At 49.5% G+C, this 27,161-nt stretch overlaps 1 protein-coding gene across 1 annotated transcript in view; it reads right to left on the bottom strand.

Moving 5' to 3' along the window:
• Positions 1-4,171: 4,171 nt before the first annotated feature.
• The window catches only part of SNX30 (sorting nexin family member 30), a 106,114-nt gene continuing 83,124 nt past the window's right edge, over positions 4,172-27,161 (bottom strand). Inside the window, exons 7-9 of the mRNA XM_021691388.1 lie at positions 20,183-20,269; positions 8,185-8,337; positions 4,172-4,815 (exon numbers count right to left, since the gene is read on the bottom strand). Coding sequence (XP_021547063.1) covers positions 4,756-4,815; positions 8,185-8,337; positions 20,183-20,269 — 300 coding nt within the window. The 3' untranslated portion in view covers positions 4,172-4,755. The remainder of the gene's footprint in view (positions 4,816-8,184; positions 8,338-20,182; positions 20,270-27,161) is intronic.

The raw sequence follows: 27,161 nt of genomic DNA, 5'->3' as shown, positions 1-27,161 counted from the left end.
TTCACACTTTAAAACAAACAAACAAAAGCGGTTCAGTGGTCCCTGTGTTTCCTTACATTATCAAAAATATCATTTGGCAATAGCAACACTTAGCTTTCTCCTCCCAAAAGGCAGCCCTAATTATGAACCCCACATTCTTGTTTCTTTAAGAGGGCTGAGGATGGGCTACGTTAGACCTCTAGCATTAAGCTGAACAACCAGTTACAGGTCTAAAAACTTCTATCCAGAATCTAAAACAGATTAGGCAGATAAGGCAGATTAATAGGCGTTGACCATTCTCAAAAAGCAGAGTTAGGCTTTCAACAGTCTGTGGGCCTTCTTAAAAGTCTGGGTTTGTTGATTTTCAAGTGCTAACTAGACAGAATGTTTCTACATGACTCAAATACCTTACTGGTTTTGTTAAAGTTATTTTTTCCAAAGCACTTACCTGCAGGCTATCTAGAGTAGTAAAAACGTCTGTTTTTCTGCTGCCACACAGAACAGGTTAGACAGCCATGCCCCAGAATGCATTTCAAACACATGTGATTAAGGAACAACAGTCAAAGTCCCTGAGACAAAGGTCCTTCCTCCGCCTTTTCTAATGCAGACAGCCCTGGGCACGCTCTCATCCGGGCAACTGTAGGGAGACCAACCATCCTTAAAACCAGAAAGCTAACCACCTACTGGGTGGACTGATGAAAAAATCAGGTTTCTGGTTTATTCGCTAAATCAAGAAAGCATGAGGGAGCAGGGAACAACTCCGACACACCCAGCTCCATAGGTCCGTCGGGCGCAGGGGAGGACATTTTCCTCAACTCTACTGACAAATAAGACCTGCCACCTGAATGGAGAAAACATAAGAGGGCCTGTCCGATCTGTTACCATCTCAAGGACTCTTGAAAGCGAGAAGGCAAACCCAAATTCCCAAAATGTTTTGTAAGCGGGGATCACCAAAGCCAGTTTTACTCCAGCCTTACGGGGAGACTCCTCAGTTTCCACGGGCCTTTTGAGTAGGCATCTGGGAAGGCGGGGAGCAGGCTTGCTGAGCCCGGCCCTGACCACAGGTGGTCCACCTTCTGAGCAGAGGCGTTCCTTAGGGAAGCCAGAGGAGAATCCAGTTCTAAGCCATCCTGAGACCCACAGAGACAAGGCCAACACAGACCTGGTGGTGGGGCGGGGGGGGTGGGGGGTGGATCTCACTCTCCTGCCCTCTCTCAGGACAGAGTCTAAAGAAGGACTACTCTCAGTCCAATGAATGGCGTCAGAACAAAGCCAGGGGCCCGGGATTTCAGTGCCATGGACGGCAGGGCCCAGGCCCTCGGCCTCTGGGTGTGTCCTGGGCTGATACCTGCCATCCCAAGAGAGAAACTCCACTTGCAAATGCCCACCCAGCCACCATGCCCTCCGTCCTCTAAAGCACGACTTCCTGCCATTTCAACACAAAGGCGGCCTCACAAGAGCATTTAAATCCCTCGTGTGGATGGTGACTGACAAAACATTTAATTCCACAGCATGCAGCACGCACTCCAGTTGTGGCTGAAATTTGGCACGAAGACAAACTTCCGTTACATTCACCACGATCCCCGGAGTCGTATCTGTTGTTATTCACCTAAAGACAGGTGTCCGGCGAGTTCAACGAGCAGCACAGTGAAATACGAGCCCATCCTCTCCATAATTGCACTTATCTAAGGTCACCGGGAATCATTATTAAGTCTTATTAAAGGATAAAACCCAACCCCAAACCTGGCAGTGTAACGTGTTTCCTCCTCGTTCGGGAAGAACAGTAGTTCTCTGCTTTGGGCGGAGGAGCCTAGAATCTTCTTGTGGGTCCAGCACATGAGAAGAAGAGCAGTGTCCGTACCTGCCACGAAGCACAACTGCTCACTTCAACACCTGCATCTCTAACATCTGCTCAGTGTCTAAGAATTCTCTCTTCTGCCTCAGCCTGGATTTTTAACCTGGGTGAATGAACCTTTCACTTCCCACACCCAAGGGACAGTGGACAGGGACCACTCTCCATTCCACGGCCATGTGCTCAAGACTCAAAATCTGTACAAGTCTGTCTGCCTGAGGTCAAGCGTGTCTTCAAGCAAAAGCCCCCTGGACATAAATATGAGAGAAGAGGGAGTGAGCTCAGCCCCACAACTTTGGAGCCAAGAAGGATGGGGCGAGGAAGCCTCTTATGAGGCAGTCTTTGGCACGCAAGTCTCCGAGTGACTTCGCACAGGGAATCACCTTTGTGCCCACCGAGGGCAAGGGGCAGATGCCCGGGGTTGTGGAGCCTCGGGGGCTGAGGGACCCTCCCTCACGGCCTACCGTGCCTTCTGTCTGGGCCAGCCTCCTCACCTCATCGGACGCCAGCCTGAAGAGGAAGGGGCGAGGGTCCCTTCTCGGGGAAAGTGCATCTCTCCAGGGAAGTCTGTAACGTGCGCTGGTTCTCCCAGCTCTGCTGTCAATGCTCCCGCTCTCCCTGGTGTCTTAAAGCACAGAAACATCACGTGGGGCACAAAGAGAGAAAGACAAACCCCGAGATGCCGGATTCCCCTCTGAGCCAGTCTTCTGCCTCCAATAATGTATGGAATGACTACATCCCCCCACTCCCTTCCCGTGCGTCCCAGCGAGGAACCCGAGGACTTTTTTGAAGGGTTGCTTTCTTTCCCAACTAACCTTAACACAGGAATGCTCCCGGGCATTGGCAACTAGCAGCAGATGAGGTTCTGGTCCGTAACTCTTTCCACAGTTCTTTCCAAGCACTCGTTACACTGGACAACATTTTTAAAGCACACATTCCACAAGGCAAGGCTTCGCGCGTTCCTGCTGATGAGCACTTGCTGCTAAGGTCAGTCTAGTGCCTTCCACGAAATATCGATAGAGGGCCATCGACCCACTATTAGATACACAACCCTGTTCTACCAGCAAACTGTCAGGTCGGACCCAGACGTCCAGACCCGCACCGACGGGATGGTGTAGAGGTAGCATGAAACACGGACTCGCCACTCAGGGTAGCTGGACTGTCCTTACCCTTATGCTTCGAGAGATCATTTCTAATTGTGCCAAGCTGAAAATCCTGCACTGCAGGATCTTGGAATGGCATGAGTGGGTCTGACGGTACAGGCAAGTACCAAATGATAACAAAACTTCTAATTTAAACTGTGACTCATTCAAACACGATGAACAGAACCGCCGTGCCGCTGACGTCACAGCGGCGGCCGCCCGGGGTCAGTGCCGCAGGTGGACGCGGGACGGAGTGATTTCGACATGCCGCACAGTGCCCCGCATCTGCGGGTTAACTTGTGTCTGCGCCCGCATCTTGGCACAGCTCGCTTCGCTACAAACAGACTACCGCCTCTTTGAGGCTCAGATTTATCATTTCAGAGGGGATGAGCCACAGATGAAAGGACACAACATGACCTAGGCAGCTTCATTTCAGGAGGAAACAAAATGAGTTGGAAGATAGATCCTCTTTTGTCTGCTTTGTGTTGATTTGCAAAGAGAGCAAACCTGGTCATGGTTCGAAGTGAAGACTGGAGATGCAGCTGGCGGTCCCCAGGGGTTTGGCTGCAAACGGAGGAGATCCTAGCTTATCTAGAAGCGAAGACGTTCTCTGCTACACTTGTCATCTCCGAGGCCCATCCGGTTACTGACTTCTCTTCCTGACTGGGGAATTATCAAGGGTTAAAGCACTTCATGTAGAACATTCATGTTGAGTTTACAAAATCTCAACTGGGTCACGACAGCGTTAACAGCCTCTCACCAAAAGTTTGCCCAAACATTCAGTGGACACGGCAGGAAAACATTAAATGAGGAATTTCGGGTGAGGTAAAGGCAAACTGCCCAGGACAGGCGTGGGGATGGGGCCTGGTGTGTGCCCACCGAGCCCAGCAACTGGGGAGCTACTCTGACTTCCAGACAACACGGATTCCCCACAACAGGACTAATCTCTACTCTGACGGCACTTCACAAGGCAAAAGAGAACATCGAAGAACTTCACAGAGAAAAATGCACCTTTTCCCCCCCCCCATTTTACAAGTTTCCAGTCTGCTGCATTCTAGTGTCAGAAACAAGTTTGGGGAGCACTGCCCCCCTCGGCTTCCCGAGGTATCGCGTGAGGACAAGGACACTGGCTCGCTCGCTCTAGCACAGATGCATACAGACACTGAAATAAACGGTCCTGAATGAACCAGAAGCAACAAGACAGCTGTCGCTCATCACAAGCAGGCGGCGGGCCGCACACACAGCTACAGGCCACCGTACGTTAGTTAAGGGCTTTCCACGGAGGTACCAACACCTCCTTCTAGGCCGAGACAAGTCACTGCCCCATGGAGGTCCGTTCCGTAGTCACCACGTGTCCACGGACAACAGGGGCTGCCTCCTGTCCGTGCCTTCCTCGTGTCCTTGAAAAGCAAAACCCGGGCTCTCTTCCACCACAGGCAACTCTGCGGTTCCCGCAAACAGGAAACCGTAATGCAATGTCAGAATGTCAGCTGGGTCGTCTCGTCCCTCGGCTGCAAATCTTCTTAGTGTTCCATTTCGTAGGTTCCTTCGTGCCACGGAGGAATGCTGTTTCGTGGAGAGATGATGATAGCCTTGCGGACTCCACTAAGGAATAGAAACTAATGGAAAACCACCGGCGGGCGGACGAAGGGGGTGAGGGGCGGGCAGGGAAAGAAATACACAAAGGAGAGATGCTTCTCAGTGCCGTCTCTCTGCACGACAGGGGCGTTCCGGTACACCATGCCCTGTGTAGGCAGGAGAGTCTCTGTCCCAGGAGGGGACTTACTTGGCCTCTTGTTTCTCCTGCAGTAGTGGAATGATCGACTCCCACGCCATGAGGCACTGAAATGACAACACACACACACACGCACAGTATCAACATCAGATTTCAGGATCAGGCTCTTCGTTCTCCTCTGATCTAGCCTCTCACTGTTAATCTCTCCGTCTTATGTACTGGCTAAGTAATGTATGCATGTCACGTCCAACATCTACACATTATTATCCATCGCTATCAGAAACTGGGAAGGTGACAGGTGTTTGAATACATCACCCCCATCTCTACCAAAGACAGCAGGGTCTCGGCAAGGCCTACATGCACTGTCCCTGGAGCTCATAGCTGGTGAGTGGAAAGGTACTCACTGGAAGACATTCTTTTCCTTCAAAAAGCAGAAAAGGTAAGAGGCTGCAAGCCTTCCATGGGGCCCGACGTCCTCAGCCAGGTTGAAGACATTGCTCCAGGTGGTGGGTAGGACTTGCTGAGGATGCAAATCATATTGGCATGGCCCAGCCATCTGACTCAGAGGGGGCTCTGAAACCCCGCTCTTCTTTACTGACCTCAGCTTTGGTTGTATGGGCCACTCTTGGATCTCCCAAAAGGGAAAATGGAGGGGGGGACTCTATCTATTGAGTTTCACTGGGTCCAAACACGATGTATTTTACATTCACTATTGCTAGTCCTCACAATTCTATGAAGTAGAATTATTACTTATTACACACACACACACACTTCATAGATGGAGAAAATGAGACCCAGAGAGGTTATATAACTTGCCTAAGACATGTAGCTAGTAAGTGGCCAAATCTTTCCACTACACCAATCCCCTTTCATTCCAGATCCTTGTGAAGGGCCAGTGTCCGTATGCACTGAACTTAAAGACTCTAGGAGCACCCTACTTAGCGAAAGGATCCTCCCTTTGAGCCATCTCTTGCATGAAGGGCAGGCCAGAAGAACCACACAAGGCCTTCCTTAGAAGCAGCTCAGGCTGAAGCAGGACTTTGTGCTGAGTCATCTGGGGAGGAGCTCTGAGCAGATAGGAGGAGAGAGGCATTCTTCGGTCAAGCTGGGGAGCAGGGTGGCGAAATTGCTCCATGCTTCCTTCCTCAGTGACTCTGAAGTCAGAGAAGAAACTAGACTCGGACCCTGCCCTCCATAAGGAAGGCTGGGGAGCTTTCAGGAACTTGCTTGCAGCGAGAGACCCCATGCAGGGTCCATGGCACCTGGGCCCTGCTCTCTCCCTAGGCCATCATCTCAGATCTAGAAAGGTCCTTCTCTGTCAGCGATAGGGAACCAAGGCCACACCAGATTTCTTTCCAGTCTTCAAATGCTCAAACTTCTTCCCATCTCAGGGCCCTTGCATATGTTGTTCCCTGTTCTCCAAGTCTTTGTCTCTGAGACCCAGGTTAAATGTTATTTCCTCAGATCGGCCTCTCCTGCCCACTCCACTTGCCTCCTTCCATCCCTGATCTGAACTGTGCCCCCAGTATTTTCTTCCAAGGTTTCCTGTGCTTTCCCTGTAGAGCACGTATCTTACTCTGAAGTGACAGGATTTCTGGATTAATGCGTATCTTCCACTGCACGGAGGGCTCCTTGATGGCAGGGGTCCTGCTGTTTCATTTAGCAACCTATCCCCAGTCCCTGGTGCACGGCAGGGACACAGCAGGCCATGTTAAATGTGTGTGGCAGCCAAGAGGAGGCCCCCACGACAGCGCCCCTACTTGCGGTATCTGGGAAGATACAAGCCCTGGGTTTGAGTCCTGGGGCCGGGGCCTCGGGAGCGCTGGCGCTAATCACGAGGAGGCGTGATGGACACATCCGATCAGGTCGGCTTCCGTGTAATGGAGGGCTGTCGGACAGCAGAGGTGTGGGGAGGGGATCAGGGAAGGTAGTACCACTCCCTGAGGGTCTACCATATGCCAGGTATGTTCTAGGGACTCGGGGATGCATCGTTTGACTGTCTTCACAATCCTCAATGAAGAAGGATCAGTCCCATTTTACAGGGGAAGAGGCAGACACAGAGAGGGACCCTGCCTAAGGCACAGCCAGTTCACACGGAGTGACCTTTCTATCTTTGCACAGTCGGGACTGGCCCCAGAGATGCACGTCCCCCGCCCACCACACCGACAGTGTGCATGAGTGGGAATTTTCAGACTTGTGGCCGCAGCAGAACCGAGTCTGACCCTAGTTCAGTCACTCAAGCTGTGTAACCTTGGGCAGTCTTAAAACCTTACTGTGCCTCTGTTTTTTCAGCTTTACGTGGAGAACCATAAAACCTACTTCATGTTGTTACGTTGGGGGTTAAATTTAAGGAGGTGACATATGCGCAGCGTCCATCTCTGTGCCGGCAGCCACGGCAGGGGCTCTATAAAAACGGTCCTGGGGGAAGGAGGACGGCACCTTCCTCTCTCCCTTTCAATCAGCCCTCCCGAAGGCCTGGCCAGTAAGGGCTATTCTGTGACTGTTCTCCTTAGCCCTCCTCCAAAGAAAGATGTAGACACGCTGCCTCCGAACAGCAGAAGCCTTCAGAAGATATGGATTCTTCTAGTCTGGGATGAGGACGTGTTTCTAGAACTGCAGTGGGAATAGCCGAGTTAATGCTTGTCCCACTTGGTTTCACGTCTACAGGTACTTGTGGAATTGTGACTGGGCCATGCTTCATCTCTAACTTTAAGCTTCCAAGGAATATCAGGGTTTCTCAGCAGCAGAAACGATCTGGGTTTAGCAATGCCAAGAGCAAACCCTGAGTGAGAGACTTTGCTGGAGCTTGATGAGCGCCCTAAGTGGGTCTGTGTGCTTGTGTGTGTGTGTGTGTGTGTGAGAGAGAGAGAGAGAGAGAGAGAGAGAAGGGTGCAAACTCCACAAATCCAGGGGATTCATGGGGGGAAAAAAACCACGTTTTTAATAGTTTTCCTTTGTAATCCTACATGCTTTTTGGGGGGGCTATTTACAAACAGTATTTTGAAGTCTTAAAAACAACCGGACAGTATTTTGATAAGGATTCGGCGGGATCTACGGCACTATGAGAGTGAGGAACCCCCGCAGGCAGAACCACACAGCGGCCTGGGGTCACCTCAAAGCCTCCTTTACCTGAACACACCCACACGGCAGGCCCTCGGACTCTGGGAAGGAGCTGTCCGCCAGCCCCAGAGGGCACGGGTGAGAAAAGTGCTGCTTCCACGAGCCGCGTGTACCAGGGAGAGCCCTGTGGGCACCGGGAGCGGGAGGGGCTCTGCTTCCAAAGTCTGCGCCCCCATCTCGCACAGCGGGGCGAGGACCACGCAGGGGCCGCCAGACCAGACACACAAAATAAGGGAAGCAGGTGGGGCTGGCGGGCCCTCTGCTTCTGCGTTTCTGGCTGGCCCTTGCAAAAGGCTCTGGCCATTCCTCGTGCTTCCTCCGCGAGAGGGCCGGGGTCTTGCCGGCGCGCCCCTTACCTTCTCATAATACTGGATGTTCTTGTCGGCCATTCCCATGAGCAGCTGCCGGAAGTCCTGCCTCTTGTTGTTCTGCCATCTCTCCATGTCGGCTTTCAGATCGGCGTTGAAACACTCCATCCGATCCTGACACTTCTCAACGTCTGCTGGCACCTGGAAGGGGGGTGCAGAAGCGGGGACTCTGGATGCGGATCTGGTGACCCCATGCCTCAAGTTCCCTTGGGAAAGGCCAAAGCCCTACATGAAAGGCTCTGAAAACAGCCCCTCCTCTGGGGGCATTTACGGGAAGGCAGGGCCTTGGGTTTTCAGGTCTAAGAAGGAATTCTGAAAAGTGCTCTCCCTACCCAAATCTTCAAACCCATCCAAGCACAACAGAGACTCACGGGAGAAACACCCCCCTATTTACAAACAGGAAGAAGAAACACTGCAATTTAGAGTGAGAGATCTTTGGTCCCTCCTTTTTATCCATCTGTACGTAAGAATGTGTGTAGATTTTGCAAACATACAGCAGCATTTGGCACTGTCCCTCCTACTCTCCTCGGTCCTGTATGTGAAACCAGAAAAGTTTTCCCACATCATAGGAACTATTCCATTACCTGTGACATTTGATAATGCCTACCTTCATTAGTCACACAATTAACTGTAATAATAAGACTATCAGCCCACTTCTCCCTCCGAACCCTACATTACAAATCAACTAGAGACCTGTCTACGTTCCCCCAGATAGCAGATAATCAAAAATGATGAGTTTAGGTTAGGGCATTCTGAGGAAATGGGAGGAAAATCATTTATGTGTGTCAAAAGAATCTGAAATATGAAGAAGAAGAAAAATATAGCAGACTATTTCAAGTTTTTCTTTTTTTAAAAAGATTTTATTTATTTATTTGACAGAGAGAGAGAGTGAGAGAGAGAACAGAAGCAGGGGGAGTGGCAGGCAGAGGGAGAAGCAGACTCCCCGCTGAGCAAAGAGCCTGACATGGGGCTCGATCCCAGAACCCTGGGATCATGACCTGAGCGAAAGGCAGATGCTTAACAGACTGAGCCACCCAGGCGCCCCTCAAGTTTTTCTTAAAGAAGTTTAGAAGGCTTTCTCAAAATGGAACTCTGTCACAGTCGGAGGACCTTGTGGCTACCCGGGTCCCCAAAGCACAAAGCTGGCTCCTCTCCTCACTCAAGAGCTCCACGGGGCCCTAAGGGCGGCCAGGGGGCAAACATGCCTAAAACTGGGTCAAATGCCTACCTGCCAGATGCTTCTTGACAACAAATGAGGCCTTGTGCATTCTGAGTGCCGGGGTCTATGATCCCAAATGGCTCTAAGCTGTGGTCACCACCAGGGGTCAATCTCTACCCACGAGGGAAGTTTTCTCCCCAGGCCTTATGGGCAAGGAGAGGACCCAGAAAAAACAATAAACGGAGAGCCAAGGCTGAGGGAGTCAGATACGTTCAGGGCTTCCTGTAGTGCCGAGGGCCCCCCAGACCCTGTGCAGATGGCTGCAGGACTCGGGAGCAAGGGAAGTGAACAGCCTGGGGCTGGGGTGTCACACAGGCCTGTCATGGGATCCGAAGTCGGGTGGGGCAGGAGGAGTTCGACAGAAAGCCAGAGGGAGGCACCCTGGGCAATTTAAAAGAAAGGAACTCTCCTTCAAAGAGGGAGGAAAGCCTCTTCCACAGCACTTAGCCTCTGGAAGAAGAAAGAAAGAGGACTTGACTTTTTCTTCTGACGCCATGACCGAAGTGACTTTTGCCTTTTTCCACTGCCTCTCCCGTCGCTGTTGTCCAGCTCGGGGGCAACTGAGGAACAGATGCACCCCCAACCCGCCCCTGCCTTTGCCCCTCCAGAGCCTTCCCCACAAACGCACAGGGAACCAGCCTCTGTGGAGGCCCAGCGAGCCAGTGTCTCTGGGCCTCACTCCCCTGCAGACACTGTCCAGCTCCCTTATTCCTCTCCCAGCCACTGCTCACTTTAGCATGGGCTGTAAGTTCCCTGGAGCAGCTTCCTGTTTGCTTAACAAAACTGCTGTGGGCAGCAGGAAAAGCAAAGCCCTGAAAAGAGAACTGCATCAAGGCCCAGTGAGAAGAGCGGGGCCAGGGCCTCTGATCCAAAGATCAACGCCCGGGTCTGTTCTGAAGATGGGAACTCTGGTGGATCCACGAAAATTAAGAGCCAAAACCACAGCTCTGGATTTTATGATGACCTGAGCCTCCATTTGGGAAATATCAGTAACTTACCGTTTTCCCACCGCACTCTGTGCTTGGCACAGAGGGAGACCGAAGGGCTTCGGTGTCAGTAAGCAGGTCTTACCTCAGATTGCCTACAGTCTAGCTGGGAAGGCCATGAACACGCCTGCACACTCTGGGGGGAGGTCGCGGTGCTTTCCCTTCACTCTGAGCCCCGTGATAAGCACAAGGAGGGGGAACTGGAGAGTGAGTCCAGCTTGGATGAGGGATCAGGCCTCCTTGGAGAAATACCACTGAGGCAGGGGCGCCTGAGTGGCTTGGCCGGTTGGGTGTCCGACTCTTGGTTTCAGCTCAGGCTGTGATCTCAGGGTCGTGAGATCGAGCCCCGTGTCGGGCTCTGTGCTCAGCACAGAGTCGTGCTCTCTCTCTAAAATAAATAAATAAATCTTAAAAAAAAAAAAAAAATGAGGCAACAGTAGGAGGAGGGTGCTCCAGAGTGACAGCACATGCAAGTGAGAGAGGGGAGACTGTGTCTGGACCCACCTCAGGAATTGCTCACAGGCCACAATGCCCAAAAAGGACAGAGAGAGAACTCTGGCTGGCAAGATGGCAGGGGGGGGAGGGGGGGGGCAGGGCGGGCAGTGAGGAGATGAGAAGCCTGGGTTCCTGAGTCCAGGTTTTCTCTGTTCCACTTAACACGTGCCCCTTTTTTTGGAAAATAGAAAAGCCTTGTGCTTCCTCTAACAATACAGAAAGTTCTAGAGCCAGATTTCCAGAGTTGAAATACCACATCTACCACTTCCTAGATGGGTGACCTGGGGCCTCTCCAGGCTTCAGCTTCCGTTTCTGGATAATACCAACCACCTCATAAGGTTGTCATGAGATTGAACAAGATATTATGAATAAAATACTTGGTGCCTGGCATAGTTTAAATGCTCCACATATATTTCATCATTCTGATCAATATCAATACTGTAAATCGGTGTTCCTAAAAGATAATCTGCTGTGTGCACAGCCCCCTCCCCCCCCGGCCACAGTCAAGAATGAATGTTATGAACTATATTCCGTGTCATATAAAAAAGTTTCTTTTTTGTTTTCCAAATATAAAATATTATTATTATTATTTTTAAAGATTTTATTTATTTATTTGAGAGAGAGAATGAGAGAGAGCACATGAGAGGGGGGAGGGTCAGAGGGAGAAGCAGACTCCCCGCGGAGCAGGGAGCCCGATGCGGGACTCGATCCAGGGACTCCAGGATCATGACCTGAGCTGAAGGCAGTTGCTTAACCAACTGAGCCACCCAGGCGCCCCCAAATATAAAATATTATTAAGTATGTTCTTTCAAGCTCTACACCACCCTTCACCCACGCTACCTCACCCCGAGATTTCACCAGAGATCAGAGATGAGTCAACACCCAAATGTATTGGCATGAGATTACCCGAGGCACCCTGGAACTGGGGTGGTGGTTCTGACAGCACAAGGGAGAGGACGGATCAGGCCAGGCTGGTGGAGACAGAACTGACAACCACCTGCACGTGAGAAATAAGACACAGGAAGTCAGAGAGGAGCCCGAAGTCTGCAGTCTGGGTGGTGAGGGTGACAGCAGTGCATCGTAGGGCTCGGGATAAAGGTCAGGTGCACAGACCAGAGAGAGGAGGCAGCTATGGCCACAGGAAGGGGGAGACCCCCCTCCACAGAAGGAGCTGAAGCAACTCAACAACAGCAACCTGATTTTAAATATAAGCAAAGGATTTGAGTAGACATTTACGCAGAGAAGATCTACCAATGGCCAGCAGGCATAGGAAAAGGTGCTGCACGTCACCAATCATTAGGGAAATGCAACTCAAAACCACAGTGAGAACCAACTCACAGCCATTAAGATGGCTACTAACAACAACAACAAAGGAACAAGTGTTGCCCAGGATGTAGAAAACTGGAACCCCTGCACATTTGTGTAAAACAGTAGGGCACTTCCCCCAAAAACTAAAAACAGAATTATCGTATGACCCGGCAATTCCACTCTGGGGGTATGCCCAAGAGACTGCAAGCAGAATCTCACAGAGATCATGCTCCCCGCAACATTATTCACAAATGACAAAGGTAGAAGCGACTCAAGTGTCTGTCCACAGATGGATGGATAAACAAAAAGGGGTATATACATACAGTGGAGTATTATTCAGCCTCCAAGAGGAAGGAAATTCTGACATGTGCTACAACATGGATGAACCTTGAGGACATCATGCTAACTGAAATAAGGCAGTTTACCAAAAGAGAAATATTATAGGATTCTACTTACAAGAGGTAGTAAAGTAATCAAACTCACAGAAACAGAAAGCACAACGGTGGTTGCCAGGGGCCGGGGGGAGGGGAAATGGGGACGTGTTTAATGGCGACAGAGTTTCAGTTCCCCAAGATGAAAAGAGTTTTAGAGATCCACTGCACAACACCGTGGATTTACTTAATACTCCTGAACTGGACACTTAAAAACAGTGAAGATGGGGCGCCTGGGTGGCTCAGTTGTTGGGCGTCTGCCTTCGGCTCAGGTCATGATCCCAGGCTCCTGGAATCGAGCCCCGGGAGCCTGCTTCTCCCTGTCCCACTCCCCCTGCTTGTGTTCCCTCTCTCGCTGTGTCTCTCTCTGTCAAATAAGTAAATAAAACCTTAAGAAAAAACCAGGAAGATGGTAATTCTGGTTATGTGTGTTCTGCCACGATTCAAATTTTTTTTAAATATATGGGGAAATCAAAGAGATGGTTGGGGTGGTGGTTGAAGGGTAGAATTCATGGAGAAGCCTAAATGTGTAGGGTTAGTAAAGGGATCAGCAAAGGTGACTCAGAAAGATGAGCACAGAAGCAGGAAGTGAGTCAGGGCGAGGGGAGCCACAGACACACAGGGACGGAGGGGTCAGGAGGCAGAGAGGGGTAAGGGCTCAAGAGGAAGTGGGAATTGGGAGGAGCTGTCTGAAGAGACCACCCGAAGGTGCCCAACTTAATGAAGAGGAAGGCGGCTGGCATTCTTCTCACTCTTGTCTCTTTCTGGATGTGGTGTTCTTGTGATAATCAGTTCATTGACCAGGAACATTTTTTGGCTGAGGTGTCATTAGAGTTGTGGTATCTTGTCTGAAGGATGTTGAGATAGAATTATTCAATGCTACTGATAGGCTATCACTTATCACAAGACACCAACAAGAAAAGAAATTACCAGGTGGGCCCTCAAAAGACAACACTTCTAAATAGAGACAAGGCTATATTTTTCACAGTGGCTCCCTTCTCTCTCATGAGAATTTCCATTACAGAATATGGGTTGTTGGAGCGATGGGAGAAGGGTAATGTGGGATGAACTTAAGCATTTTTGTATGTTGGGGAGCAGGGTGGGAAGCAAATTCACTCAATGCTCATTTAAAAACTGAGCTCTCCCATGTACCAGGCATTTCTAGGCCTTACAATATAAATCTCTACCTAAGTTTCCTTCTTGGAATTAGGTTGGAGATATCACATTATCTGCTCCCTTGATGACAGTAGGTTAGTAAAAGTCCCTAAAGATTATATAAGGAGGACATGATCCCAAGACTTGGGGGAGAGAGAGGGCTCACGGCTGCTAGAGGACAGGTCCCAGGACCAATGACAAAACCAATTCAAGATGGCAGCCTTCTTGGGCGCCTGGGTGGCTCAGTCGGTTAAGCGACTGCCTTCGGCTCAGGTCGTGATCCTGGAGTCCCGGGATCGAGTCCCGCATCAGGCTCCCTGCTCAGCGGGGAGCCTGCTTCTCCCTCTGACCTTCCCCCCTCTCATGTGCTCTCTCATTCTCTCTCTCTCAAATAAATAAATAAAATCTTTAAAAAAAAAAAAAAAAGATGGCAGCCTTCTCAGCCACATGCTGCTGAGGGAAAGGAGGGGCAGGGCTTCCTCACTGGTGCTGAGTGAATGAAGCAGTATCAATCCCCCAGGATGGTCACCTCGTTTCAAGCAACCTGACCTGCTATCCCAGTGCACTATACAAATACTTTCATTTTCTACATGAGTCAGAGATGAAAAAACGTTGAGAAAACACTGAGACAGGGAAAAGATCAATAAGAGGCTACTGAACTAGGCAAATAGGAAGTTACTGAAAGAATGCTTTTTTTTTTTTTTTTAAAGATTTTATTTATTTATTTGAGAGAGAGAGAATGAGAGACAGAGAGCACGAGAGGGAAGAGGGCAGAGGGAGAAGCAGACCCCCTGCTGAGCAGGGAGCCCGATGTGGGACTCGATCCCGGGACTCCAGGATCATGACCTGAGCCGAAGGCAGTCGCTTAACCAACTGAGCCACCCAGGCGCCCACTGAAAGAATGCTTTTAAACACACACACACACACATTTCAGAGAACGGCTGGTAAGGAGGAAGAAGTGAGTGCATGAGAAGGGCAGTGAGCAGGTGCACTGAGAAGAGAGAAGCCAGGAGCTCACCTGCGTGATGACTGGAAGGAGCTCACAGACACAGAGACGAAGACCCAAGAGAAGGTCTACGTTCTCTCCCCCAAGCCCACTAGTGTTCATCTAAACATGCTTACAAAAGCCAGAACCTCTACCTCAATGGAGCAAAGCTTGCTGGGAGTCCCGGAGTGGGGATGAAGGGGTCTAACGTCAGAGCCAGACACATCCGAGGGCCAAGTCCAGTTCCACCACTTGTTAGCTTTGGCACGTATACTATGTAATTCCCCTGAGCCCGGGTTCCTCATCTGTACAACAGGAATAACCACATTATAGAAGGTGTTGTAGGAACTACGTAAGGGAGGTGACAGAGTCCTGCCCTTCCTTGGCTGACGTGACCTCTGGCTTTCTAACCCAGGCTGGGAACGTGGCCACCATGAAGAGAATGGGGAGACATCAGGCATGTCTCTCCTCATTCGTCCAAAGTGTCTGAAAATGAGAGATGACTTCGCAAAACTCTCAGGTCTGTAGAAGCTCCGCATGAAGAAGTCCCCTTGCCCCCATCTTGCTTTAGAACTAGAGTTCTTGCTCCCTGCCACATTCCCCAGCCCAGAATGGTCACCATGCTGGGGGTTTTAAGAGCTCTGAAAGGTCCATGGTCTTCAAGAGGTGTGCCCAAGTGATCCCAAGTCCCACTTCCCTTCCCTACTTCTGCTCACCGCGAGAAGCAACAGCTCAGTACATCCTGTTCTCTGCTCCCATCCACCTCCACGTGACGCACCTTCTCATCAGCAAGATGACACTCCCTGTTTCCAGCAGCTTCTTCACCTAGCGCCAGACCTACTACAAGGCCACCTGTGGGTCGGGGCCTAAAATGGCATTCTTCTCCCCTCCCCCCCCCCTTTTCTTAGTCTTTTGAAGATAACTGTAAGATTTTTATAAAGCATTCTCCCTTGACATCCCTTTGTTCTTTCTGGAATCACATAAATAGATTAGTATTGGAAAGAGTCCATCACAGAATGGAGTTAAACGTGCAACTTCCGGGCGCCTGGGTGGCTCAGTTGGTTAAGCGACTGCCTTCGGCTCAGGTCATGATCCTGGAGTCCCGGGATCGAGTCCCACATCGGGCTCCCTGCTCGGCGGGGAGTCTGCTTCTCCCTCTGACCCTCCCCCCCCATGCTCTCTCTCATTCTCTCTCTCTCTCTCAAATAATAAAATCTTTAAAAAAAAAAAAAAAAACGTGCAACTTCCCTCCATGGTTTACTCTTACTGTTCTTGTTAGTGTGAGCTTCCAGTCCAGTTTTAAATGCAATTCCTCGGCCCCTCTTTGCGTCTAGTAACAGCTCTGATACCCCACTGGCTTCTAAGGGGTATCAGATTTACACAAGCCTGGGGTCCTGAAAAGTGCATCAGAAGGCAGCCCACTAAGTGCCTGTAATTTCTCTGACCTCAAAGTTCAAACGAGGCAAGCCAAGTCTACGCAAGCTGAAGGTCTACTCGCCTGAGAAGAAACCACCTCAGGCTCTGCTGACTTTTCTCAACCCAAAACCAAAGCGAAACTTTAAATTCTGTGAGACTCTCGGCCTCATCCCTGCGCACAGCCAAGCCGCAGTCAGCAGCGGGGGCCACAGGACACCTCTCCTTCCCCCTCACGCAGCCTCTCCGGTGTGAAATTCGCAGTGAGGGCCGTGGAGACCCACAAGGCCATTTCTTTCTTCTGGGTTTTGGAGAAGTGATCAGATTCTGGTACCACTCCACGGCTTCACAGAAATCACCTTTCCCTCTCTCTTTAGAGCAACTTTTCTTTTTTTTTTTTTTAAGATTTTATTTATTTATTTGACAGAGAGAGAGACTGCGAGAGAGGGAACACAAGCAGGGGGAGTGGGAGAGGGAGAAGCAGGCTCTCCGCCGAGCAGGGAGCCCGATGCGGGGCTCGATCCCAGGACCCTGGGATCATGACCTGAGCCGAAGGCAGACGCTTAATGACTGAGCCACCCAGGCGCCCCCCTTTAGAGCAACTTTTCAAGACTTCAGCCTCAAAACAAGGTAAGCCCCCAGGCTTGCTAAGTCCCTCAGATGCTGTTAACGTGCCCAGAGCCCTGTAAAAACTGCCCGTCTTCGGGTAAGAATCCTCTCCTTCCCAGCATCCCCGGGGCCAACCTGTGAGCCATCTTGCTCCCGCCCCCCTCACAGACAGCGGAGCCCACTGGGTCCTCGGGGTAAGAATCTGCCCTGACCCACTTGCTGACACCCTGGCTCTTCTCTCGCCAACAGCAGCTCTGGGAAGCGGAGCCCCAAATCACACAAAATGAAACACAGCAAAACGTTCGGCTACTTGGGACGTCTGAGAGAGACGTCTCTCTACCTGCTGATGGGTTGTTAGGGAGGACAGGCATTCGGGAGGGCTGGGAAAGCAGGGGAATCTTTAGGACACAAGGTAACCATGCCCAAACAGTGCAGCCAAAAAAAAAAGCAGAATTAAAAAAAAAAGAAAAAAAGCCATAAGGGCAACAAGCCAGGAAAACAAAGTTTGCAGTTAGCATTCCTCCCAGAGACAAGTGGAGCTAGTATGGGAAGCAGAGGCTCCACCGTGGGGCCTCTGTCCCTACCTCAGACACTACACCGACCTTCACGGCAGTCCCGTGGATGCAACCCACAAGGTCTAATGAGCAAACCAATCCAAGCTGGAGGACAGAGCTGGGATTTGAACCCAGGGCCATCTGAGTCTAAATCCTGTGCTCTTTCAACCAAACCCTTACCCACTTGGGGGGGCCACCAATGGAGCCCTCCACTGCCTACCAAAGTAGCCGCTGCCCCAGATTCAAAACCCGTGGCTCCAGTGAGACCACACTCACTGGGGCACCAACCATCGCGACAGCCCCCGTTTTGTTAATTAAGCACAATTGCTAAATAAGGGGACATTAACATGGACGTGGCTCAGCATCCCACCAGAAAGAAGAAAGAGGGAAGACCAAGACTGCCTAACCCCAGCGTGCTGAGAGAATGCAGGCATGGTTAGACCTACTGGTTAGACTCGCTGGCTGGAAAGAAGCCCTGCCCCCCTCTTCTAAGAACGCCTGTGGTAAGAGAAGGAGTCATACGGTTGATGCTCCAGGAAGGTGAAAACGGCAGCAGCAAGAAGATTTCCACACCCACTGGGAGGAGAAGAGGCGTCACCCAGGCCCGTAGGCGGTGTACAGCCACGAGGCAGGAGCCCCAGCAGCTTGGCTGGGTGGCATGTGGGAGCTCGGCCCCATCCGCTCCGAGGCGCTGCGACCCTCGGGCAGCCGGCAAGCCAAGGAACAGTCAGCTTTCTGTTTGGCCTATTATTCATAACCTCCAGGTCCTGTCTTCACAAAGGAACTGTTCCATACAGAGCAAAACATATATTAAATGACAAACCAGCCTCTGAGACAAAGCTTGTATTCAGTGTTGAGCAAGGATGAATGCTGACAGAACATCTTTTAAATACAGGATCTCCATCTCCCAAACTAGGCCAGCAGCAGAACTTGCTGTCCCTCCCTCCCTCCCTCGCCAGGTAAAGTGGCTTCTATATTTATGTTGGAAAGCGAAATTGTTAGAATGAAATTTCAAGGGGCGCCTCGGTGGCTCAGTCGGTTAAGCGTCCGACTCTTGATCTCAGGGTCGTGAGTTCAAGCCCAGCGTGGAGCCTACTTTAAAAAAAAAAAAAAGACAGAAAGAAACTTCGAGATATATAAACACAGTATTTGATGTCCCTTTAAATGGCACCGTGTTCCAGAATATCACAAACGGCTCGGAACTAGTCAAGGGAACAGGCAGCCGGAAGACAAGACAGGGCGTGGCCGTGCACACAGCTGCATCCCCATCACGGCCCCCCTCGTGACACACAGGACGGAAGCAGGCCAACAGCCTGTGGCGAGAGGAACGCACGAGAGGTGCCAAGTCCCAGCGGCACACACCGGGCCAAGGACAGGAGTCCCTATCCCACCACCTGACTTTCCAGCAGCTGTACATGGCCTCCCCTCTCTCATGTAGGTCCCTATGGGTGACACCTGAACCAACGCAACAAACGTGTATTGCACACCCACTGCGTGCAGCACGCCGGGTGAAGACCTTGGGTAACCGCAAAGCCAGGCAATTTACCGAGCTGCTTCGTGGCTCATTCCTCGCCCACGAAATGGGGAAAGAACAATGCCTTCCCTCTGGGCCCCAGGTGACTGCTGTGGTGACCACATGAAGCAATTCACATATATATACATATAAAGTACCATACGGAGTCAAGGTGTGCCGTTTCTGAGGCGTGGGTTTCAATTTTCCAAAGCGGGCTCCTTTCCAGGTGCGTCTCGGCACGGCTGCAGGGGCAGCTAGAACCAAGGCAGCGGGAGACAAACTGCTCTGATGTCCAACCACTTCCCTGGACTGTGCGCCCCTGCGATTTACCTTTTTAATAACATTCCCTGCCCCCACCCCTTTTCTGAAAACAGATACACCTTCCAATTACAAACAAAAAGGAAAGGAGCACAGTAACATAGTGGTAACTTAGCTGTGAGGTCGTGGGCCTCGGTTTGCTCAGCTCTCAGTGGGAGTAACAATGGTACCCAAACCACATGACTGTTGTACGGAATCAGTGAGATACTGTAAAGAGCTTAGCACATTTGTAAGCACTTGCATGCTGGCTTTTATTAATCTTATTTTGATCTTGGTTTTATCCTGGGGAGAAAAAGGCAACAAATGACAGAGGGCAATACAACAGATGCATACTTACCTTAGGATCCTCTGTCTGGACCCAGAGCCCTTAAATACATACACTCAGTCAGTGCTTCTTAAACTTTGTGGCAAAGGACCACTGTCTGCTGGCTTTTTTCCGCCCCCAGTATGACAAAGTTGTAGACCTACTATGCGTAACGAGTACGCAGTTTGCTCCCCATGAGCTAGTTTGACAACACTCCTGCTGCAGGTTCAACAAATACCAAATTGCTATGAAGCTGCTGACTCTCAGCTTCTACACCTTTCTTGTCACGGATCGGTAACAGTCTGTGGATGAGTTAGCAAACCACACTTTTGTGTGGTTCTTAGACTGTTCTTACCCCCTTTCTCCTCAGTCCCATTTTACAGAGAGAGGAACTGCCCCTGAATGGCAAAGCTGAAAGTAAACAAAACAAAAACAAACCAAAAAAAACCTCCAAAAAACAAAAGCAAAAAAAAACCCCTGAAGAAACAGCAGAAAACTCAACCCCAAGTACATGTTAGAAAGTTCCAGAAATAAGACATCAAAGAGAACAGAGGACAGTAACAGCATGAACACAGCCCAGCTGGGGCTGACCACCTTCATCATACGGATCTAGGGACAAGACTTCACTTGGCACCAGCGGGGCAGTTATGGCTCCAGCCCTGAGGAGCCCAGCCCTCCCGGGGCGGCCTCCCTGACCTTGGGGCGGTCTTCCTTCCTCAGAGCCACAGCTTCCAGTTTGGCTTCATACTCTGCTTGCACTTGGTCCCTCTTCTTCAGTACACTCTGCCGGAAGAGAAAGAGGAAGCACATCACACAGAGTTCACAAAGGAGACTTCTGGCCCCAGGCAGTTGCCTCTTTACCCCATTCCTCCCCAAGTCCTGGCACACCCAGGCCCCACCACCTGCTCCCAGGACACGTGACATGGACTCTGGAGGAAGCAGGGGTGGAGTAGGGGTGGCACCATTAACTCAGCCTGATACTGAAGGTGACGGAAGCTCTGGGGAAGGACAAGTAGGGGGAACAGTGCCCATCCTCAGCCACACTGATGAGAGGACTCGGCTGTGCTGAAATGGGAGGCTTGGCAGGTGACAAGGCAGGATGTTCTCTGAACCGTTCATGGAAAAGTCTAAGTCAGGAGAGTTCTTGACTCTGGTTCACCGAGTTGATGATCCCTGGTGGACTGATTTGCTCACTGATCCATCAGCTGCTCATCTGTCCCCCCCACTCTGGACCAGGCATCCAAAGAGCAGAGAGATACCGCCCCTACCTGAGGGGTTCCAGCCAGGGAAGAGGTGTAGACATAGCACAAAGGTGCATCTACGCACAAGTCCAGAATCCCTAGAAGCACAAGGTGAGCCTGCTAGGGTGAGTGGTAAATGAGCTCAAACAGAGCCAACCTCAGCAGGGCTAGGTGAGGCAAGCCAGGTGCCCAGGACACAACATTTAAGGAGACAATCACTCCCAGGCCCCTGTAAGTGAGAGGTCGGCACTGGAGCGTGAGCGTCTCCCTCAATCTGTGCCCTGGGTGCCTCCCTTGCCCCACCTCGTGCTGGCCCTGCCACTGAGACCCCACTACGTAAGACAGAAAAGAATGCGATCCACAGTCTAGGAAAGCATCTCGCTCATCCAAGGCTTTCTTTTTTCTTCTTTTAGTATAAGCAGCATGAACAGCAAATCAAGAGTGGTAAGAATTTTCTTTCCAACTCAGGAGTCACAAAGTGCTGTGAAAGCTGCTAAGCTCATGCTTTTCCCATAGGCACCTTCCCGCAGAGTATGGAGTCAGGCAGGAAGGAGCCATTCCTTGGCTAAGCAGTGGGCACCTTGTGTCCCTGATAACATGCCAAAAAGTGAGGAGTGGCTGAACAGTTGAGTGCGCCCTGGGGGAAACCTTCTAATGGAATGTGTCAATGCAGGGAACCTCAAGTCTTCCTCCGAAGTAAGTATTTCCTTTGAGAAGTGTTTTACCCTGTGAAGAACACGAGGGGAAAAAAAAAACGTGCAACAGAGTAGCTTTTGTTTGCCACTTGTCTTTCTCTGAGTAGGAATGCCTGCAGCGCTATTCAACAGAACTCTGCGAGGTGGAAACTTTCCGTCATCTGCATTTAATGCAGGAGCCACTGGCCCCACCTGCTGACTGAACTCTTGAAATTGGCGGGTGTGATTGAGGAACTGGATTTAAATTTTTGTTTTAACTAACTTGAATTTAGTTAAAATTCAGTAAGCTGTTACTTAAACAGCTACCTATGGCTAGTGGCTACCATACTGGACAGCGCATAGATATATAAAGTAAAAAAAAAAAGTGAGGGGTCCTTTCTGGATTTCCTAGAACCCAGAAAATATTCTAAATCTACCAGTCTGGTACTTGCAGGAGTAAAAATCATAATCTCTACCCAAACACACAATGCTATCCATGGAGACACAGATGGGGTTCTCCGGGGCACAGCGGAACAGCAGGGAGGGGCTGACTGGATCCTCATCATTGCCCCGTGGACTCTCATCATGGGACACCTCATATCTTACTGGAAAAAGCACAGTAGCCCCACTAGGAATGGGTTGGGCTGTCCTAGGGATACTCTCTTTCTGTAGTGTGGCAAGAACCTCGCAACCAAAGCTAGAAATGTTCTCAAAGCAGTGCCCCAGAACCCAGTCAGCACGGCGTGGGGCTGCCTGTCCTGCGTTCTGCTCCAGGACTCTCTGCTGAGGGTGCCAAGGCCCCCGGGAGGGTAGGGATGGCGAGAGCTGCACACAGCTAGAACAGATAAGGTGCATCTCCTCTCCCCACCCTAAAGCAGGTGAGGGGGCCCCAAGACTCAGCTCTACTCCCTCCCCTAGTTAGCCTGGGCCCTCCCTGGCCCAGGGGAGAGGTCAGCCTCTGACTCCTCAGCCCCTGCCACACCCACGTCACCTGAAGTGGCCAGAATGCTGCCTTCTCATGCACACCACTGGCGGATTTGCACTACCATCCCCCACCTCGCTGGACAGCAGAAAAGACTCACAAGGAGCCTGAAGAAGTGAAAGGATATTATCCCCATTTTATAGGCAAGAACACTAAGGTACAGTGGAGGGACCTGGCTGAGGCCACTCCGCTAGCGACATAGCGGTGACTCAGGCATTTGCTGCCACGTTCCAGGACAGCATGTAGTTTCCCAGTCTGACTGTGAGCCCAACCACGCTGCAGGCTGGGAAACAGGTTTTTGAATCGAAATAAACTAAGACTACCATCCTTGTTAAAAGCATCTTTGCACACAGTTGATGATGATCTGCAAGGACCAGCCTTGTACCCCAAACAACACAGGCTATGTCGATAAAACTGGTCAAACCAGCCTATGGTTGATGGGGCCTGAGCTTGAGACTGCAAAGGAACCCGGTCAGCAGCTACAGAGAGGTCCCACCATCCCTGAGTGACAAACAGAAGCTAGTCATCATCTGAGCTGCTCACAGAACTCTGTAGGGGTCTCTGATGCCAGTGGAGAATGTAAATCAGAAGGCGAAGTGCATGGGGATACTTTCCCGGCTACTTTGTGCCCCTCTGCTGCTTCCCTATCAAGCTATCCTCAACCCTGTTTCTGCCCTGCCTTTATGTGTCTCCATTCATGACGCAGGTGCTGGGGATCCAGCAGAGAACAAAAGGCACAAAACGCTTGCCTTCGTGGAGCTTACATTCTAGAGAGGAGGAAGGTATCACACAGTAAAATATATTAATATATGGGGAATATAGCTGTGTGTAGGGCTGAGTGAAGGAGGGAAAAAGAAAACAGGACAGGAAGATATAGAAGGCCAAGGGTTTAGAGGACAGCGGAATTGTACAGAAGTAGCCTCGATGAGAAGGTGACTTGTAATTAGACATGAAATACATTTTTCTCATAGGTTTTGTTTGTCTTAATGTAGAACATTTTATCGTGATTTTGAAATGGCCCTAGTAATCTGGTACTTCACTACCCTTATTTTCAAATGTAGAGAGGAAAAATGACTCCATCTGTCTAACAGATAAATTTCAAGGAAAAAGAGACGGGGAGGGATTTTTAAAAATACTTAAGAAACATATCGAGCAAAGTATGGATTTTATTTGGATCATGATTTCAAAAAACACCTACAAAAACAGTGTCCGAGACAACTGGGGAAAGGGACGCTACCTGGATATTTGAGGAAATCTTAAGAAAAAAATTTTAAGTGTGAAAATAATGTGGTTCTTCTTTTTTTAAAAGAGCACTTGTACTTCAGAGATATGTACCAAGTATTTTTGTACGAAGTGATCTGATGCTTGGGATTTGCTTTAAAATAACCCAGGCGGTGGGGGTTGGAGCAGAGCTGGAAGAAAATGGACCATGAGTGGGCAACTCCTGGAGCTGGCTGACGGGTATGTGGGGGACTGTGATACCTCCACTCGACTTCTGGACGGTTCAATTTTTCCATAATAAAAAAGTTAAACAAAATACCAGCCATCCAAACTGTTAATAACAAGCTAATAATAACCACTGACCTACAAAGACAACAGTGTCTGGAAGTTAAATCACAGATACATTCTGTGGTTTGGCTTTCAATCTCTATACTGGCTTTTTTCCAAGAAAACACCACAATGGTCAGCATCAGCTGGAAGGCTCAACATTCCCTCTCCAGCCCCGGAGCTCATGCTCACATCTTCCACCAGTGAGACCAGAGGCTCACAAATTTATAGGATGAGGAAGAAGTAGCTCCAAAACCAGCCCCCTTTGCAAAAGGTCAGCAGCCACCAAAAAGCCACCTCAAGTCTGGAAGGTTTCTAAGCTTCAAATCTTTTTTGTAAGAGGGACATTAGGGTTGAGGGTTGAGGAAGCAGATGAAAGCAGCAGGAACAGCTCAGCCATGCGTAGAGGACTCCAGAACAGAATGGTTCATCTTCTGATATGCCAGGGGCTGATGGCCCAAAACACCCAAGGGGGATTCATGGAGAATAATGAGTGCTCAGTAATGAAGATGTTCGAATGGGAATAAAAATCAAATACCCAACATAGCGCTGTGGCTTGTTTTGGGGTGGCCCTCGAGGACAGTATTTTCCTGCAGACAGGAACAGGAGTCTGACCTTGGTCCTGGTGACATAATTTCTGATTAAATGATTGAACTTAGGTTGCCCCCCCCCCTTTTTTTTTAGGTTGCCCCTTTTGACATGCTCTTTTATACCTCCATTCTATAAAAAATGGACCACCTGTGAGTTAAATTTTCTAGGGCAGTGTGGGTAATATTAAAACCACACATTTCCCTCTAGTTCTAAAAGGTATTTGTTACAGATAATTCGGAAAATAAAGAAAAACATACGGGGGGGGGGGAAATCTCATCTTCTAGGCACAACCACTGACACCTTATGTCTTTACTTCTACTTTTTTTCTCTTGAATAGACTTCTTTGATGTTCCCCATTTCTGTGTCTTCTCTTCCTGGCAGTCTGTTATTTAGATGTTGGATACTGAGGTCTGGTCCTCTCATTTTCACACTTTTTTCTCTCAAATTCTCCCATCTATCTTTTTGTTTCACCTTACATGTAATTTCCTTAACTTTTTCTTCTAACTTTTCTAATTTTTTTTTCATTTCTCTCATGGTTTTAATTGCCATGATCTCTTTGTTCTCTAGATAACAAAAAAGTCTTGTTTTATGGTTGTGACATCACTTTCTGAAAACATTAATGATTTTTTTCTCCTGGAAATTTTGTCTCCCTTAATGATGTTTTTCATTGAACATACTTTTTTTTCTTTGTTTTTACTTGATACTCATACTAGAATCTTCTCTTAAATATTCAGTGACCTTGCCTGCCCACTCATCCAAGAGGGCAACACTGACTGAAAGCTCTTTGCACATCGACGGCTTGTTGACAATTCTCTACAGGGACCCTGCTGGGTCGTTTCATTGTGGATCCTTCCCCATTATCAGTACCCTCAAATCTCTTCTCTTGGCCTGTTTAGATTTTTATAGAAAAGGCTCTTCTAATCCTTGCAGGAAAGATATAAGAAAGTCAAGCAGAGGAAGATGACTAAGAGTCTCAGCATTTGGTAATCTTCTACTTAGCATCCTGATTTTAGGATTTTAGCTCTCAACCTCAACTGTGCCTGGGGTCCCTGTTTTACCTCCTCCAGAGAATATGCCTCCAGTTCTGCCAGAGGACAGAAGGGACAGTGGCCCCTGTGTGAGGAGGGAGGTCAGAACCGGAAGCCCTAACTTCTTCTTTAAACAGATTCCTGACTAATCCTTCTCTTCAGCTCTCCCATCCCAGAGGCACTTGGTGCTGTCAATTCTCCACCTTTCTGAAGGATTCCACTGTGTAAACCAGGAGGTCTCCAAGTTTCTCCCCCACCCCTCACAGTCAGCTTCAAAAGCAGTTTTTTGAGTCCCCTAAGTTCCTTATCCCCTCTCGGCTTGCTTTCCAGTCCCCACTGTCTACTACTGTTTCCTCTTCTGTTGCTCTTTATCTTTGCAGGCTTCGACTTCAAACAAACAAACAAATAAACCATTCTAGCGTCATCTTGGTGCAGTTTCGTGAAAAAGGAGTTTATATATTTAGTCTGCCATCACTGAGAATCTCAGATTGCTAATTTTTATATACTTGTCTTTTTAAAACATTTGAGATCATGGGGGCGCCTGGGTGGCTCAGTCGGTTGAGCGTCTGCCTTCGGCTCGGGTCATGATCCCGGGATCCTGGGATTGAGCCCCGCATCGGGCTCTCTGCTCAGTGGGAAGCCTGCTTCTCCCTCTCCCTCTGCCTACTGCTCTGTCTACTTGTGCTCTCTCTCTCTGTCAAAAAAATAAATACAATCTTTAAAAACAAAAACATTTGAGATCATGTACATTTCTCCATCCTGCTTCTTCATTTTTCCAAGAAATTATGCCCTCAATCTATAATTACTTTTGTTTAGGAAAGAGGACCTTTTTTTTCCCCTCCTGACTCAATCTTCCAGAAAATCTCTGTTTTGGGGGCGCCCGGGTGGCTTCATCAGTTAAGCATCTGCCTTTGGCTCAGGTCATGATCTCAGGGGTCCTGGGATCCGGCCCTCGCGTGGAGCTCCCTGCTCAGCAGGGAGTCTGCTTCTCCCTCTCCCTCTGCCCCTCCACCTCCCGCCCCCCACTCGTGCTCTCTCTCTCTCTCTCTCAAATAAATAAATAAATCTTTAAAAAAAGAGAGAAAGAAAATCTGTTTTTGTTTTCAAAGGCAAATTTGAAGCCTGGTCACTCGACTCATTAGCTCCACCTTGTGGCTCATAGAGGAAAAGGTGGGCAGGCTGGAAAAAAACCACAAATAACGGATACTTGGAAAAAGCTATCCCGGAACATTGTTCAAATTATCTCCAACTCAAAGACAAACTATGTCTTTAAAACCAAACTTCTGCATCCACATCTCACACCTCTAACCACAATCACCAATGACCTCCATATTATTAAATACAACGGTCACTGTGGATCATGCCCCTTTTAAAAACATTTTTTTTTTAACGATTTTATGTATTTATTCATGTGAGAGAGAAGCAGAGGCAGAGGGAGAAGCAGGCTCAAGAAGCAGGGATCCTGATGCAGGACTCAATCCCAGGACCCCAGGATCATGACCTGAGCCGAAGGCAGACGCTTAACCATCTGAGCTACCCAGGCACCCTAAAAACATTTCTCTTGGCTTCTTCTACGTTTTTTCTCCTACTACACTACCAATCCTTCTGAGT

The sequence above is a fragment of the Neomonachus schauinslandi genome, chromosome 13 (genome assembly GCF_002201575.2).
Source record: "Neomonachus schauinslandi chromosome 13, ASM220157v2, whole genome shotgun sequence".
NCBI lineage: Eukaryota > Metazoa > Chordata > Mammalia > Carnivora > Phocidae > Neomonachus > Neomonachus schauinslandi.
This window is presented reverse-complemented; position numbering and strand designations above follow the sequence as displayed.